The sequence below is a fragment of the Mesitornis unicolor genome, unplaced genomic scaffold (assembly GCF_000695765.1).
Source record: "Mesitornis unicolor isolate BGI_N332 unplaced genomic scaffold, ASM69576v1 scaffold17546, whole genome shotgun sequence".
Taxonomy (NCBI): domain Eukaryota; kingdom Metazoa; phylum Chordata; class Aves; order Mesitornithiformes; family Mesitornithidae; genus Mesitornis; species Mesitornis unicolor.
The window spans coordinates 24,918-42,955 of NW_010193163.1; the positions used below are offsets into that span (position 1 = coordinate 24,918).

General features: G+C 34.2%; 1 protein-coding gene across 1 annotated transcript in view; it reads right to left on the reverse strand.

The window, feature by feature from the left end:
• LOC104542907 (ATP-binding cassette sub-family A member 13-like) overlaps positions 1-18,038 on the reverse strand; it is a gene marked incomplete at both ends in the record, with an annotated part of 65,089 nt that overhangs the window by 18,750 nt on the left and 28,301 nt on the right. Inside the window, 5 exons of the mRNA XM_010187374.1 lie at positions 706-883; positions 1,446-1,500; positions 10,100-10,208; positions 15,588-15,675; positions 16,643-16,761. Of these exons, the coding sequence (XP_010185676.1) occupies positions 706-883; positions 1,446-1,500; positions 10,100-10,208; positions 15,588-15,675; positions 16,643-16,761 (549 nt within the window). The remainder of the gene's footprint in view (positions 1-705; positions 884-1,445; positions 1,501-10,099; positions 10,209-15,587; positions 15,676-16,642; positions 16,762-18,038) is intronic.

Sequence of the window (18,038 nt, forward strand, 5' to 3'; positions counted from 1 at the left end):
ATTAAAAGGGAACAATAACAACTTTCGTGGTACTTTCAAAAGAAAATAAGATTTTCAAATTTGTTAATGAACTGCATGCAGACGATATTATTTGTAATGCTAACAGTAGTAGAAATTATTTTGTATAAGAAAAACAAATATTCAGGACAGAGACTTCACCCATTTCTGATCTAGGTAATTCTGTGTATTTGTATTCATAAATAATGTTTTCTGCTGTCTATCTTGCAAGAAATAAAAGGTATCAGTTATGAGTACCTCTGATATTGCCCACCAGCAGACAACTTACTAAAGTAGCTGACTACAATCTTCAGGCTTCTCCAATAATCTGAAAGATTTTGCCAGTGGTAACTCAAAGCACAAGTTCTGTTGCTATGAACTGCCATGTGGATGATGCTCTCTGTCTAGGTTGATTAGACAGCTTCCTTTTATTTGTGAAATAGTGTAGTTACCTAAAGCTAGTATATGCTTTACCTTACAATTCAACTTCAGAAAGTGAAGAACACAATCCCTGCCGTAAAGAATTTTATCTGACAATAATAAAGTAGGAATGGAGTCCCAATGCTTGTTAACATGACAGCCAAGAGCTGTTGCTCTCTACAGTTCTTATCTTATTCACATGTTTTGTGACCATATCCCCTTTTGCTCATTATGACAAACTAGTTAAAAATTGACACCTGAACACATGCTGCCCCACATGATACATACCATATCACAGCAGAAGTTAGCAAACCAATATGTTTTGTAACCCAGGCCTGTGATGTGCTGCAAGCGTTTTGTCCCAGATACTCTCTCGTTTACTATGGCACTTCCAATGGATGCAGTAAGGACAGAGAAACCCAGCATGATACACAGTGCCACCCCACACTGACGAACATTCTCCATTCTAGGGTATAAAGCAAAATGTCATAAAGAAAACACTGGGTAAAAAAACCTCACCCAACTCAAACATTTTCAAGGCCAACTTCTTACCAAAACAACATTGGACATTAGGACATTAATTCTGTTCACAGACACCACATTTTTACACTGTCAACATCCAATTATACAACAGGAGCAAGCTGATGTGTTAAGTTACAAAACTACACGTGAGTTACAGAACACAGCATGTGTTTAAAATCTGAATAGTAAGTGAAGCTTTTGCAAATACCTCCCTCTCTACAGAAAAAATAACATTTGAAAACTCAACAATCATTTAAAGCAGTTAATCGTTAAAGCACAGTCAGCATAAATTCAGTATTTTATTCTACAAAATATTGCAACCATATCTGATGTATACAGTAGACTTGACATTTAAACACCAGACTAGAGAAAATGCTTCTCTCAGTGGAACTGAATTGTATCTATCAAGTCACAACATCCATTGCATGCAACATGTATGTTTATTGAATTAACAGTTTCAATTTTCTGCTCATTGCAGCTGTTACATATTTTAAGAGTTTGCTCACATTTTGTCCTCATCCAGCAAGACTCCTCCATATGGTTGGCTGTAGAGTGTGATCCCTGTGAAAAGAAAGATAAATTATGAAACAGTAAATGCTACATCAGGACTTAATGTTCTAGAGTACACTGTTGACCCCTCATTACATAAGATGAATGAAAAAGCTATATATTTCAGAAGCAACAGAAAGAGACAATCAACCATCAATCTTCCAAACCAAATACTGCCTCTTGTTGAGTGATTTCCAGACTCTGGATCCACCAAAATCTAATGCATAAACATAAGTAATAGCTGCTTTTCTGCATTCTGAACTGCAGAAATGTATTCAACAATGTTGTATATTCCTGAAGAATCTGCATCACAGAAGAGATAAATACAAAACCTAAAATGGAATTTGTTCATATACCTACTCTTCTGAAGCAGGTTGTTACTGAAATTTATATACTTGGTATTTTATCATTGCTTACTACATTTTTAGATTGTTGATGTTTTGCAGAGGAAAACTGTTTAGCTAAACGCACAAAACAGGCACACCTCAGATTGAAATTTTAGAGCTTTAAATTAAAAAGATACCCAGTTTGGGTGTCCAAGAAAAATCATGAATAGGCAATGCATACTTGAGCTCAATCTTGGGTTTTGGTACAATCAGCCTGTAGACAATCTAGTAAACTGAACTTTGGAATTCAAATGTAGTTTATGGACAAAAACTGCAGCTTTTTGCTTTTTTTTCCATTCCATTAAGAGAAGAAAAATGGGGGTTAAGTGGTGCAAAAGTTTGTGAGTGCAAAAGTTGCTGTCCAACTGGCCTTGCTGCTGTTCCTGACTTATTTCTGCATATGTATCTGACAAGCACCACCTGTAACATAATACAAATTGGAAATTCTTGCAGTGAGATCAAACCAGCACTATTTGATTAGAGTATCTAAAATAAATCTATGTTGTTGGTGATTAGAAAAAAAATATCCATCCTAGCAGTAATTATCATCCTTCCAGTATATTTGGCAAAGAAATAAATTGTTGGTAGCCTTACATGGACTCTGTCAATTAATTGAATGCACTCTGACTTATTTTGTTAGAGTCCAGCTGCATGAAGACAGAAGTAGTCTTTGTCCCTTTAACAGGTGCAAGCTGACCAAGTATATCTATACATTTATTTTTGCCCCTTTAATTTTTCATTCCTCATCTTCAAGCCAAAGTAATCTAAACATCACCAAGTGACTGTGAGGTAAAAAGCTGAACAATAGAGGGTGATGATTATCTTGAACACAAAATAAGTACAAGGTAAAGATTTTTCAAATAAAGTTAAAAGCTGTACACTGAAGCCAAACAGTAGTTAACTAATCAAAAGATTCAAGCTGATAAGGTTTTGATTCATCACTATTGCATACATGCACTATTTGCAGAAGTCTTTCATGTCATTTGCCTAGAGGGACTGTTTAAAATTTCCTTTGTTTTATTTTTACTTTTTTTTTTTTAAACAATAGCTGCTATTTGTTCTGAAGCAAAGATTGGCATATCAAAGAAAACTAGGTTTTTCCCAGTGGAACCAAGTATTAGCCAAAATTCCATTTATGTAAAGGAAAAGTGGCACGATAGAAAAAGGCTGCATTCCAATATATTTTTTCTAAACGTTTTAAATAGTTGAATGAATCCATGCATATTAGAAAAAATAATATCTTTAGTTGATATATATATATGCATAGGATTCCTGTTAAATTAGAAATTAGTAGCCAAAAATAGAATTAGAACAGATTTTTATTTTTTTTTATAAAAAATTTAAAAATCAGGTTCCCAGACTTAATCTAATTACAATGGAGGAAAGCTTTTGGAAAATGGGAATCTTGATAATTTCAGAAGCACTAAAACAAGAAGTTAACATATGAAATGTGTTTGTTGTACTCACTAGTGCTCAGCTAAATTGGCAAAGAGCAGAAATACATCTTTTAGGCCTCCTCTTTTATGGCCATGAGCCAAGCTGTAGAGGATCTTCCCATGATTGTCAAGGTCTTGCCTTCATGATCAGGAATTTGAATGCTCTAACCAAGCTGTCCTTCCCCTAGCTTCAAATGACAGAAATCCTACAGTAAAATTGCTCCAGCTCAAAGGGTAGCATTTTCAGTGACTGCAAATTCAAAAATACTGCCCAAGATCAGGAAATACTGAAGTTTGGAGACCTATAGGTCTTTTCCCAGAACTGTGAGACAGGTAAACTTGTCACATAGACTGTGTTAGACAATTATTGTCCATAAAACATCCAGAACTGAGGCAGCTTGCCAGGAATTCAGGAAGGTTCTCCACTATATTCCATGAATTAATCCAGGCTGATCTGAATCGTATCCCTTTGCTCTACTGCTATCAACTACCTGCTACATTCAGTGAGAAGAATATGCACTGGCAAATTAAAGCTATGAGTTCATGCTTGTGCAATTTCCTGTGCAAATCAGTTTGTGCTCATAAACATAGGCTTGCCCACTTGTACATTTTGAGAAACTAGTCAATGAATTTTATAGAAGATGATATGCACTGCTGAAACTTTGCAAAAAGACCTACAGGGAATTAATAAAACATGAAAAATATAACAAAGACAAAAATTACATCAAATATTTTACAAGGAATAACTTTTGCTCAAGAAAATTTAATGTCTCTGTAAATAATCTCTCTCCTGAAATCATCATGGCCTGTTCCTACTAAGTGCACAGAGTAAACTAACAAAACTTTCAGATTACTGCATTGTTATTAAACAAAAGTCTACAGCAGATGAATTTGGTTTCATATATAGAAATTCACTGCTGTAACTCTCAAGTATAGAATATGCAGAGACTGAAAAATGATAATGGCTAGGGGAAATAAAAACCTATGACGTTAAGTAGCATAATGTTTCTTGAAGTCTTGTATCATACAAGGCTGATCGAAAAGCAAATTGCACTGGATTAATTTACTTCAACGGAGAAGTCCCAAAAAGTAATTGGTCTCTTAAAGGTAGTAACGATTTTCTATAGTTATTTTTGATTCAAACCATGTAGATGAAGGAAAATATTGCATTTTTAAAAATTTACACACACACACCAGATTAAATTTCTTAATTAAATTAACCAAAATATGACCATGTTAAGCAAAGTTCAGTTCTATGTTAGAATTCAAAATTCTATCAATGTATAATACTTCTCTTTCATTCATTATTTTAAATTTTTCAAGTAGCATGAAGGTCTTCTGCATTTAATACATTTTCCAGTAGAATTTCTTCCCTGCCCACATCATCCAAAAATGTATGATGAATTTATATAAAGCAAAAAACTGGCTTGTAATTCAGAGGAAAAAAGTTCTCTTGAACCTAAGGAGGAGTAAATTATATCTTCCAACAGTAAAATAAACCATGCATTTGATATATGTTATTTGCTACTGTGTACATTTGTTTAATAAAAAACCCCCTTCCATGTACTTTTATAATCTATCCCTTCCTATATTTCTCCTAACCACTTAGACCATCTTTCTTTACATATATCTTTGTCCCAATACAGCTGTTAGCATGATGTAAAATGTACTTATTGATGCTTTCTTGCCTTTATATGCCTTCTTACTATGTAAAGTTTCTATAATGATGCTCACTAAGTTGAAAACTAAACACCATCTTTGAAGACTTAAAATAAAAATCATAGAAGACAGGTAAACCAAGAAGTTCTAAATGACAAATCTCCTATTAAACAGATGTATGTGGTATTTGTGCAAGGATTTTTTTTAAGGATTGTATTTGCAACCTTGCGTGAGCAGTCCTCAGGGCAAATTCTACCAAATCATTATTCACAAGGGAAAAACAAGACAGGCAGTATCATAGAATCATAGAATGGTTTAGGTTGGAAGGGACCTTAAAGATCATCCAGTCCAACCCCCCTGCCATGGGCAGGGACACCTCCCACCAGACCAGGTTGCTCAAAGCCCTGTCCAACCTGGCCTTGAACACTTTCTGGGAAGGGGTATCCACAGCTTCCCTGGGCAACCTGTCCCAGTGTCTCACCACCCTCACAGTAAAGAATTTCTTCCTACCCTCTTCCAGTTTGAAACCATTCCCTCTTGTTCTATCGCTACCTGCCCTTGTAAAAAGTCCCTCCCCAGCTTTCCTTAGGACCCCTTCAGGAACTGGAAGGTCACAATAACGTCCTCCCAGAGCCTTCTCTTCTCCAGGCTGAACAGCTCCAACTCTCTCAGTCAGTCCTCATAGGGGAGGTGTTCCACCCCTTTGATCATCTTTCTGCCTTCCTCTGGTCCAACTGCTCCATGTCTCTTGGCACCCATTTGTAAACTACTTCTTTCTGTCGTGTATCATGCTAATTCTTGAGTACGTAGATCAGTTTGGATCTATGCTACTATTTTTAAATATCATAACTGTTACAGACTTGAATAGAAGACCAATCTGGATTTCTTTATTCCAGACATTTTATTTCAGATTAGAATAAAATAGTATATATAAACAAAAATGGAGATAGCATATATTTACACTATATAGTACACTATATAGTACACATATACACTATATATGCTATCTCCATTTTTACACTATATAAAAATATATTTTTATATACACTTTTTACAAGTTCTTGTTTGTGGGCATTCAAAATTTATAATGAGATTTCTGTTTGTATAAAATGAGACATTATTGTTTACTCAAAATTACAATTTATATTTTATGGACAATTTCATAGGCAGCACCTTCATTAATCATTTATATTTTACTCTTCCTCCTACTAATCATACATGATTAAGAAGGTTTCTACTAAATGCCATTTCACTGGTTCCTTTGAAAAGAGGTTTAAAGTTACAATCTGCAAAGCAACAGGGAAACTACACAGTCACTTTCCACAAAAACCCAGCTGAAAATAGGACTCCTGATCCCTTCAGCTTTTTTGAAGAACTGAATCTGAAATAAAGGAGGATGCTGTATGAACGCTTACAATGACTCATAGCATGAAAGGTTTTTTTAAAAAAAATCATTTAATTCAATAGAAGTCCTGAGATGGGGCAGCTGCATTGCACAAGGTGAATATATTTCTTACTTACTGTTCTTTGAGTAATGATGCAGGAACTTCTTTTGACCACTGTACTTTACAGACATCATTATAGATAACTACCAGTCCTTTTTTTCTTTATACAGACTTACACAGAGAGCTAGGTAATAGTACTTCCCCTATGCTCCAGCATGATAAACACATTCTGAATCAACTGTATAGAGTTAGGTATGAAAACAACACAGTTCTACTTGATCGGAATTTCTATCTTAAGCTTAAGAAAAAAAAATTGCCTTTTAGTTTCTTATTCCTCTTACTTCATTATTCCCTTTTTTAATTTGCTCACAATTACATTATCTAATTATAGGAATGCAGCATTTCAGAAAAAGCTTTAAAACATACAAACGTCATTCACATAACCTTGAGGACCAGCTAGACATGATGAGTTTTGACAAAATTCCGGTATATATCACCTTCTTTGTTAAATAGTCTTTCTCACTTTCCTTTTTATTGTTTAACACATCCATTTTCATTATCTGTCAGTGAATTTATAACCCACTAGAAAACAAAATATATTTGGTTTCCTTTACAGCAACACAGTTGAGTTAGATTTTTTTTTTCCACAATAGAAACACAGGTTTACATGACTACGAAACTAGTGGTGCCTATCCACACGGTACAGAGGATGAGCTATTTTCATATAAGTATTCCTGAACTGCTGTTCCAAAACAGACATCTGATCAATTAGCTATGATAAACTGATGTAAATCAATCTGGCACCTCCAGCTGGCACACACATTTTCTTCAACAACCATACCACTCTACATGAAAATTACAAGAAGCAAACATTGTAACTTTCCAAGCATTCTCACTGAGAAGCTTACTGATAATCCCATATGAGGGGAAAAAAGAGAAACCTCTCCACTTGTAAAGAAAGGATTTGAAGGTCAGATTACATAATAATAAAAAGGAAGTATTTTTTATCATCGAACTAACATCATTTCCTGCTCCTCCATGCTCAGGATGATCAAGAATCAGTAACTTGGACTGATACAAGAAAAACAATCTTCAATTTTTTCAGTTTTTTGAACAGGTGCAAATCCCTCTGGATAGAAATCAATGCAAGGTGTATATGTCTTCTGTATTCTTGGGTACAACATGTTCCTTCAAGCTCTCGTACAGAATCCTAAGTCTATATTCCCTGTATCCTCTTGACTGAAGAAAAGACATAGGACAGATACATTTAACCTCCTTCTCAGCTCCTTATCCCTAAAATCTATCACAAGCTGTGACCAGCAGTATTGATCTATGAAAATAACTAGGTCTGTCCCTGCGAGCAAAGCAGGTAGAACCAGGCACTCTGTAATGACTCTTCCCTTCCCCAGAGAACTTGGGAGAACTCCAACTGGGTTTATGCTCAAGAAATACCCACAGGATATAACTGCTAATTGAAAGGGTTCCTCAGTATTCATACTGAGGTATTTAAATAAGCTGTTGACCTCTTTCAAGGTTTTTCCAGTATCACAGTAGTTACTACTCTGTTTACATCCATGGGAATGCTTTACCCTTTTGAAGTAAGTCTCTTGTAGTAAAGCAAGATTTATTTTTTGTGAAGGAAGGAATGATTGTGTCCTCACACTCCCTTTTCAAGGGTCAAATTATTTTTATGTCACTTAAAAGTAATACAGAAGCACTGGTTTGGCTGACATGAAAATGCTATCCTGGGAAAAAAAAGCCACTGAACTAATGCAAGTCAGAACTACAAAACTGCATTTCTGCAACATCTTAACAAGCTTCCTCACAGCATTTTCCAATAATATTCTAGAACTGATCTTGGGTATAAACAGATTTTGCAAGAGGAAAAAAATAAAAATATATACATTTCAGTTTTGAAACACAGTACATAGTCTTCTGACTGGCAATTTACAAGGTTGCATATAACCATTTTAATAAGAAAAGCCTATAAATAGTTCTTGTACATCAGAGCACTATCTTTAAATAAGAGATAGCTAAAAGACAAAGTGAACCGAGATTAAGGGCTCCATACAGCACTGGAAAACTGTTGAGTACTTTTTTTAAAATAAAATATACGTATGTATGTCTCTACATGTATATACATATATGTGTATACACTCATATACATACACACAGATAGGTAGATAATGCGACTTCTCATTCTAGGATTTCTCTGTCATGTCCCTCTGCATTATATCACAATAGCAGGATTAATTCATCTTTTTTGCACCTCTGCAATAGATATACACATAAACAAACTGCTTTCTAGTCCATAAACTCTTCTTCTGCAGAGGCTTAGCCAAAATATTCTGCCAGAATGTTATATAATGAAGCCACATTTGTATAGACAACAGTCCAAGACTTCAAATATTTACTAAGCACTGTTTGCTTATTGTTTTTATATGTCATACAACAACATAAAATACAACATTTCCACAATTCTTGGGACAGCAATAATTTTCTGTGACTGTAATCTGGGTGGTAAATCCCCAGTTCTCCATGACAGATATAAAAGTAAGGGTGCTAAAACATTTAAGTTCCAGAATTGAATATCTAATACTACAGAAAACAAACTAGCATCAGTACTATCCATGAAGTGCAGTGAAACTTGATTAAAAATTGATTTCTATTAATAATTCTCATTAAAATACCTGATTTTAATTAATTCAAACTTTCTGCAGAAATACATTATCTTTTATTTGTTCTCATAATTTATTTAGAAAAATAAAAACCCAGTCATCTCAAAAGCAAGCAATTATTCTTTTTTTCATTGACAATCTACAAACTTTTCTTAATTAATTTCTATTTTCAGTCAGGATTCCCTCCCTCTTTTCACTGATTTTCATTTCCTTTCTTCCTTCTTCATTATAAGCACACTAAAAATCATTTTACCACTACAGACAACCATCCTACCTTTTCAAAAAACTCTTAAAAATTGCTCATAAGCTATTTTAGATTACTTTAAACTAAACTAATTTCTCTTTAACAGAATCCTAAGAATGATAGGAACTAGAAAAAAGAGAAGTTACCCTGAACTATCAAGCCCAGATTTTAAACTAGATTTCAACATCTTAAAAGTTCACCAGTGTTAACAGCTGATTCTTTAGCTGCGGTCACTTTTTTATAAAGTTAATTTGTAAAAAGTTTATTTTAACTTGTTCTTACACAGGTTAGGTATACCTTAATCAGATAATTCAGTTGTCAAATATAGTAATAGTAAGATATACCAGCCTGTCTTGTTCGCTGAGTAACAGGATACTTTGGTACATCACATTGCAATGTGAATTCACATGATAATCTGGGTTTCCCCTCAATGTTTACATAAGGAGATAAAGAGACAAAGTTATAAATTCATACTCTATTGTGCATTAATAATCCCACTTAAGAAAGCCCTAGCAGTGGTTTCACTGGGACTAACATCCCAAGTATAGTGAACAAATTTACAGTTATTGCAGAGGAACGTTCTTTGTAAGAAACTCATATAGCATAGAGAGCTCTAAATTCAAATTTAATCTGCCCAGGAAATGTGTGACTCTGCAATCCTACTTTATACTACTAAAATTTTTCATACTTAAAATTGTTTTACTTTATTTAAAAACTACTTTTCAAAAGATATGAAAAAAGAGACTTAAAGAATGACTATTACCATACTGTCTCCAATCCACATTAGGAGGCAAATTCAGCCACAAAATTAAGTTATTGAGTTCATTTAAGTAGGATGGCAGCGAATGGAAACCCTTTTGGTTGTACCACACCTGGAAGAGAGAATGGAAATTGTCAATCAAAAATGAGTTGAACCTGAATGCTGATCTGAAAACTCCCATGCCCTGAAGAATTGCATAAAGATATCTAATTCTCCTGTTACAACACCTATTTACAGAAGAAGATGAACTAGGCAGAACAAAATCAGCTAATCTGTAGAGGTCTTTCTTGTTTTCTACTGGTGGAGCTGTACTGTTAATTACTAAATTGAGATTCTCTAATTTAATGAAACACTGTCCTTTCCTTTACACACATTTGCTCAAACAAATAGAGGACAACCAATGCAAAAATAACATCTGCCAATTTAATGGAAAATACAAAAAATGAGTAAAACTAGTGTTACAAGTGGAGAACATTACTGAAATTTCAAAAAACTTTTCTAAATAATACCTGCAAGTGACATATGGCATAAAATGTCTAGGAACAGAGTACCCTAGAAAGTGGTGGAAAAAAAGAAGCAAGGAGGTACTGCTTACAAGATGAGTATGAAATTATTCCATAAAGGACAAAGCTGTGTCTCCACCTTCAAAAAGCAATTATCAGTAGTTTGTTAAGCATGGAGAAAATTAATACAAGCAAACTTCAAGGCAGAGAAGGCAAGCCAGTCTTCCCTGAGGAGCACAGGGGAGCGATTCTGCAGTAACATATACTTTATCCTCAAATCATGCAGAATCACTAACTTGATAAATACACACAATATTCACACTTTCATGTGCTAGAATCATTGCCGAGAGGCTGATATATCCCAAAATCAAATACACTGAGGTTTGAGTTTTGTTTTGCCTTTGGAAATTAATCCCATGCCTCATTACTCTTAAAACATATTGCCTTTGAACCTACATCAGCCATACTGAAAACTATGTCAAATTATTACATACATTTGTTTTTAGTTTTAGTGACATGTTTAAAATCATCTTTGATTACTATCCACTCCTCACTTCACAGCAACCTTTCAATTCCCCTTTTTTCTTTATACACTTGAAAAACTCTTAACTTTTCCTTATTTGATATCAGCTACTTGCTCATCTGCATCTTGTACATCTCAGGTTGATGCTGGGCAATTATCCCTTTGTGTCTGGATTCTGAATCATACTGCAAAGTGCACAGTTTTTAATATAGTTTTTTTTTTGCCTTAGCAGCCTTCTAGGATTTCACTTTTCTTAGATACTTTCTAAAACTACGATCTATACAGTTACATCTTGGAAACTTCCCTAAATATTCTTTTCTCAATACTCCAAAGCTGTTCTCATCTAGTGCTCTTAAATATATATGTGCCTCTTCTTGATACTGCTGCAAACTTCCAGTTATAATTTTTTCATTTACTTGCAGATAATCCTGGTTGGTTGGTTTGTTTTTTCTTTCTTGTACTATCCAGATACAATCCTCACTTGGACACAAGTTCCATATTTTGACTGTTTTTCCTGCTGCATTCTTCTGAATGTTTCCCAGTACAGGTTGTCTAATCTTCAGTTCTGTTTCTCTCTTAGTAATTATTTTATTTTCATTTATTTTCATAACTACTTATTTGTTTGGATCGCTACATTGCACTCTGTTGTGAAGCATGTTTTACAACACTCTAACTGTTCATTCAATTTCCTCCTACCTATCCTATCAAATACCACTCTGAGCTCCACTGTCATTTCTCCTATGCCTCTCACCTATGAATCTTCTTTCAGTAAGATCTATCTTAATCATTATTCAAAACACAAGAAGCTTTGGTCTAGTGCTGCTCTTGCTTGCATTATCTTTCGTACTTTCTACTCTTCTTTATGTGGTCTTCACAACTGCTTGAAATCTCAACATCACCTTATGTCCCCTCATTTAATGAAAAAAAAAATCCAAACCATTTCCCTCTTTGGAAACTCATATTCAGCTCCTCTGTTCTCCTCCAGTTCAATTCCCACAAAATGCCACACAAACTAGATCTCCCATTCTTTAATCAACAGGAGAGTTCTTTAAAGAAATTAAGTTAAATAGAACCCAAGTGTCCTAAGGAAAACTGCAAATCTTTGCACTGCTGGATCTCCTGTGCAAAATGCAACCAGAGCAAAGAAACATAAACAAGTGATCAGGAGTAGCCAGTCTTTTTCACACCACTACCACACCTATTTCTTATTCTCTTTAAAAAAAAATAAAAAACTTGTGCTGAACAGAAACTTACACATACATAATGAAACTTCACTGCAATTGTGTTCATTGTATTAAAAAAAAACCAACAAAAAACAAGAAAACAATAAAGCAAAATTCTGATGACACATCCTCATTTAACTGAAGCAGGGAAAAGGTCTCAAGTGTTCACAGAACACCTTAGAAATATGATAATGTGGCCAATATTTAAATGAAAATATAAAAACCACAATGAGGCATTGTGTGTAGCCATACAATTCAATACCCTGCACATTCATGAGAATTCTTCCTTCAAGATAGATTATGTAACTGAATCAAACCACCAGGAAATAAGCAAATTGAAACTGCATATTTAATTGTTTATAATCTGGCAAAAAAGGCATTTGAGGTTGTTCACTTCATCAGAACGTACATTTAAGCTCTGTTTTCTAAAGTTTTGTGGCTTATTCTAAATTGATTGCAAAGGTGAAAATATTTGTTCCAGCTGAAATATATTTCCTATTTCTTGTGTGCCACACAGGTAATTATTTACAGAGGTCAGAAAAGAGATGAGCAATGGAAAAATAGATAAGATTTTTAATTTCTATTTTCATTATTTTCTCTTCTACCCATGACTGATAAAATTCCTTCCCAAGGAAAAAAACACAGCCCCTCACTATATTAGATTTATGTTCTGTAAAGATGTGTTTTCCATTATTCCATACCATTTTCACCTGTCGTTATTATTCCAGAATAACGCTAAACTGACATTTTCACTAACCTATGGCCTATTAAGAAAAAAAGGTGAGGAGGGACAGAGAAACCCCTAAGCACTGCTGGATAAAATTCACAATAAGGAGTCAGAGAGAAGGGGTATTAGACTGGAGAGATGTAACTTCCTTCGGACACTTATACTATTACTGTACAGTAAAGCCTCAAATTCCAACCTTTGAGATTGGAAAAATGCACACTTCAGAATGTCGTGTAAGCAGTACAAATTACCTTTCAGGAGTTCTTAAAATTACATGTTCTTCCTAGATTTAATTACTCTACAAATCACAGCAACTATGAAATCATTATGAAACATTTTTTGTCTACATTATCAAAAGAAACCAAACTATGTACATTCATGAAAACACAACACATTTGAGGAGTTGTGCTTTTGCCATGTAGCAGTGATCGTCAATGAATGTCAATAATCAATGTTTGTTTATCAGCCACATTTGTCACGTGGTAGATATAGTCTCTCTCATGCATGCACACATTTACATGCTCTGTGTCTGTATGGAATACCATGTATGCAGTATAAATAGCATGGTATGATTAGGTAAAGTAAAATATGCATTGAATAGGTATTCTTAATTTGAACTGGAAAAATTGTTGGCTTTTTGAGTGGAGGAGAATAACGTATTAAATGACTCATACAGTAAGGCTCTTCAAATGCAAATTTCTCATTTTCTTTCATACAAGACTATGTAAATGGTACATTTACTGTCTCATGAACAAGCCCAAAAGGTCAAAGTAAAAGTATGGTCATTAATTACTGAAAGGTTAATGCAATAATTTGACATTGCATCAGTTGAAAACCACTTCCAGCAGGTATTTTAGATAACACAGTGCCCTTTATAAGTCTACTCCACTATTTTCTTTGGATCTGAAATATGAAGCCTACTCACTAACTGTGTAACAATAATTATCCCTGTGCTGATGGCAGGTGGAGCTCTATGCCAGACATTTGAAAAAAGAAGACCCTGACAAAAGCCACAGCGCAGGCATGTCAAAACAAGAGTCTAAAATGATTAAAGATACATAAGAAAAAAACTACAGTCAGAAAAACACACGTTATTGCAGTTCTCTAGGACTTAAAGTTCCTAATGAAGGCTTGATGGAACTGGAGTTAAAAGCTTTAAGAAATCTGAGGGTAGAAGGGAGGCTACATATAACCAAAATGAAAATATATATAAGGTAGGGTGTGTATGTAAGATAGAGATTTTTTACTGAACTACAATAAAAAGGCATTGCAAACAGGTAGTGATTTTGCATAACTAAACGTGAAATTATATTGGATCATATAATTGGAACATCTGTATGCTGTTTTAACACTTTGTCCCAAAATGGACTTTGGTGTATAGCTCATTTACACTGTTCCTTCTCTATTTATTTTATAAGAGCAAATAAAATCTTAAAACAATTTAAAGGCAGAAGACTGTTTCTTTTATATCTTAATGTGGAATCTGGAAAGTCCAAGGCTTCCTCTTAACAAGTCTATTTTGTCTTGAATAAAAAAAAAAAGAGACCACACGCTGATATGCTTCAATACTCTTCCAAGACTGCTGTTCCTCTGCTCATTACTGGTCTTCATTTGAATAGATTACTAAAGAACCTTTCAAAACATTCCCAAGGAAAATAAAATCCCTTGCACAGATAATTGCCTGATACCCACTATGTTCCATCCCAACTTTTCAGAGTATTGAGATACTGTAACCTTCCAGTGCATACCGAAAGGCCTCAAGGAAAAGCTCTTTATTTCAGTTGTGATTAGAATAATCCTCCTTTCTTGATTTCAGAGGTAGCTCTATACAGAAAGTCTAGACATTGCCAGACAGTGCGATCTACTGTAGAAAAGACATTCAGATTTCACAACCTACTTTCAGCAATGCACACTTCTGTTTCTCTGATATAAAAATGGAAAGTTACTCATATTTGAAAAGGGGATTATAAACACAGTGTAGCATATTTGTTATGCAGAAGTAGCTACTCTTAGAAGCTAAATACTTGTGTTTTTTTAAAGGGAGAAAGAAGAAAGAAAGAAATGTAATAAGGAAAAGTATTCCTTGCAGAAATGAATAAAGGCGTCAATAATAACTATCTTTCTGTAACTCCCTTTTTGAGATGATTAATGAACTTTTGAAAATTTGACATTTACTTTTGTAGAAAACAAAAAAAAATAAAGGAATATCTGGGCTGACTACCTAAAAAAAAGTTTTAAAGGTAAGCTCAGTTAGACTCTGAAATGAGTTCACAGGAAAAAACAACAAAAGTCTTATCATTTGACTCATTTAAAAATACTTCTCAGAACATAGGAGAATATTTCATGAATTATGATCAGAGAAGTGAACTATAGTAGACAGAGAGTTTTTCTCCCAGTTTCTGAATCCAAGGATTTTATGTAATGATTTATTATTTGCTAAGTGCTGTGAAGTCTGGAGCCTAAATAATTAAGCAACACATACATACAAATGCATACACACACATGCAACTCTTACCTTAGCCAGAGGCTTAGATTTGGTGTTATTAATTTTTTTATTTTGAAGTTCAAATGCTTTCCCCCCTCCAAAAGACCAACCACCATATCTGGTAATAGAAAATAAAGTAATAACAGGTTACCTGCCTTAAACTTAGCAGTCTTTTCTTGAAATGCTAAAGTGGTGACATCTACATTGATGCTTCATTTTTCAACTGAAAGTAAAACTTTAACCCTCCCAAAAACCTTCTCTGCTAAAAAGGAGGAGTTCAATATACTCCTGAATCAGGTGAACATTATTGATCTTTTCTGGCAAAGGAATTCCCCTCAGATAAGGATTTTCAAGGATTTTCACTCTCTGAAAGCTGAAATCCCTGAGCAACTGGAGAGTTTGTGAACAAGTGAGCTATTACTGACTTTCAGAAACATCATAAACAGCTTGATTTCTTCATAGTCCGTTCATAGTCTAGCTCAAATCTTTAATCTTAAGGTGTTTACCTTTATTTTCATTAATTCAGATACACTTATTTTAATAAATAAATGGCTAACACTTTATCCTCCTTGATAAAATAATACTTGGTCTACTGTTTGTATTTATGTCAAAGACAGTGGTTGAGCTGTAGAAGCATGTAAGTAAACCTCAAAATACATCAGATTATAACTTCCGAGGCTGGTATCATAGAATATGAAGTCTTTCACCAGCCCTTTCAGTTCAAGGAAAAGGTTAATTGGTTCATATCTACCTCTATTTGATTGAGTCTCTGAGGAAAATAAACTTGTTAATATGATTTGCTTATGCATATGTATTTTCTTTCTCTGAGATGCTGAAATAACTCACTGTGTAGCAAGAAAAGCCAGGGTATGTCTAGAGACCATTATCATGCAACTGTTGGAGGAAGCTCTGAGAAGTGATCATGAAGAGGGTTCCACGTTATTTTAGGCTGCACCTTGATAACAACCAACACATAAAGACAAGTACCCCTTATATTCTCAGTGATGCAAGTCTGTTTTTGTATCAGGAAGGACTGTGCTTTTCATACACAAAGGATAAACAAAGGTTAGATATTTTAAGGTCACCTTGCTTTGTTGGATGGCCTCACTAAATATTCTTCCACAAGGAACCCTGAAAGATTATACAAAATATGTCCTTTCTTATTCTTCACATAGGGAGCAGACATATTGAAACTTGGACACATCTAAAAAAACAGTAAACATAAAATAAGTAAATCAACCTTATAAACCAGTGGTACTACATTTAGCCATATTTTTTAAATTTTATGTAGATTTTACAGCATTGCTTTTCAATTGGATTCACCTTTTTTAGCTTTGATAGATTTTCAATAAATTATGTTTGGTCTTATGTTTATAAGGCATCTCAAATAATTGCATGTGTAATCTACATATTAGAACCACATTTGATTTCTCTTGCAACCCTGTTAATCAGTTTTATTTTGAAAACATAAAAACTTATATACAAGTTCTAAAAATTTCATTGATGGACCGTAGAGGAGAATAAAGGAATATGTTTTCTAATGATTCAGAGGGATATTCTCACAACAAAATTAAAGCAGACAGATATTATGATCAGATATCTCAGAAGCCTTATAAAGTACATTATATATATATAAACTGAACAAATTCAGTGTTTATTTGACATGTCAGCCCTACACAGATTAGAATTCACTCTCAGAGATTATGGTTACTCATAGCTCACAGATAAAGGTCCTCTGTCTACTGTCAAGTGACTTCTCTCCTTTGAGCTTTGATGGTTAGTGAGCCTCTTCCTGTGTGAGTTCCTATTCCCATTTAAGCTTCTTGTATTTTAAGTATATGTCTCACTAGTATTACAGGTAAATTTGTTCCTTCCCCAAAAAAGTAAAACATTCGTTTCCCCCTTCCACTTTTCACAAAACTGTGTTGCTATATTTCAGATGCAACTCTTACTCTAATATTTTATAACTTTATGAAGGAGAGAACTTATTTGATAAAACGGTCCCATTCAGGGAAACATACTTGTCACTTCAGACACAGTTTCACATTCTTTTTACTCAACCTCAGAGCAAGTCAGCAGCAAAACTCACAAGTCAAGAAGGTTAGTAATTCATTCTCCTTTTCAAAATCCTATCTTTCCTATTTTATTTTCAAATGCACTATCCAAATGAAAACCAAACTCTAACAATTAAATCTCATTCCCATATAGATTCCCTGGTAGCTTCCATCAGCTAGGATTACACGCCCTTTCCTTTTGAAAGTAGGTAGTCTTCCAAATATTATAGAAGTGTTAACTTTTAATGTAAAACATGTTTTACATGAGGTTTTTTGTAAGCAAAGTTCTATAACACACTTAAAGCAAAGTTATGCCTGCTGAGAATAGTTCAGCCATTTCTTATTCTTGTTATTTCAGAACAATCTATAGCCATTTCTAGTGCATACACACACACACATATATACTTCAAAATTGTACAAGCTCTTT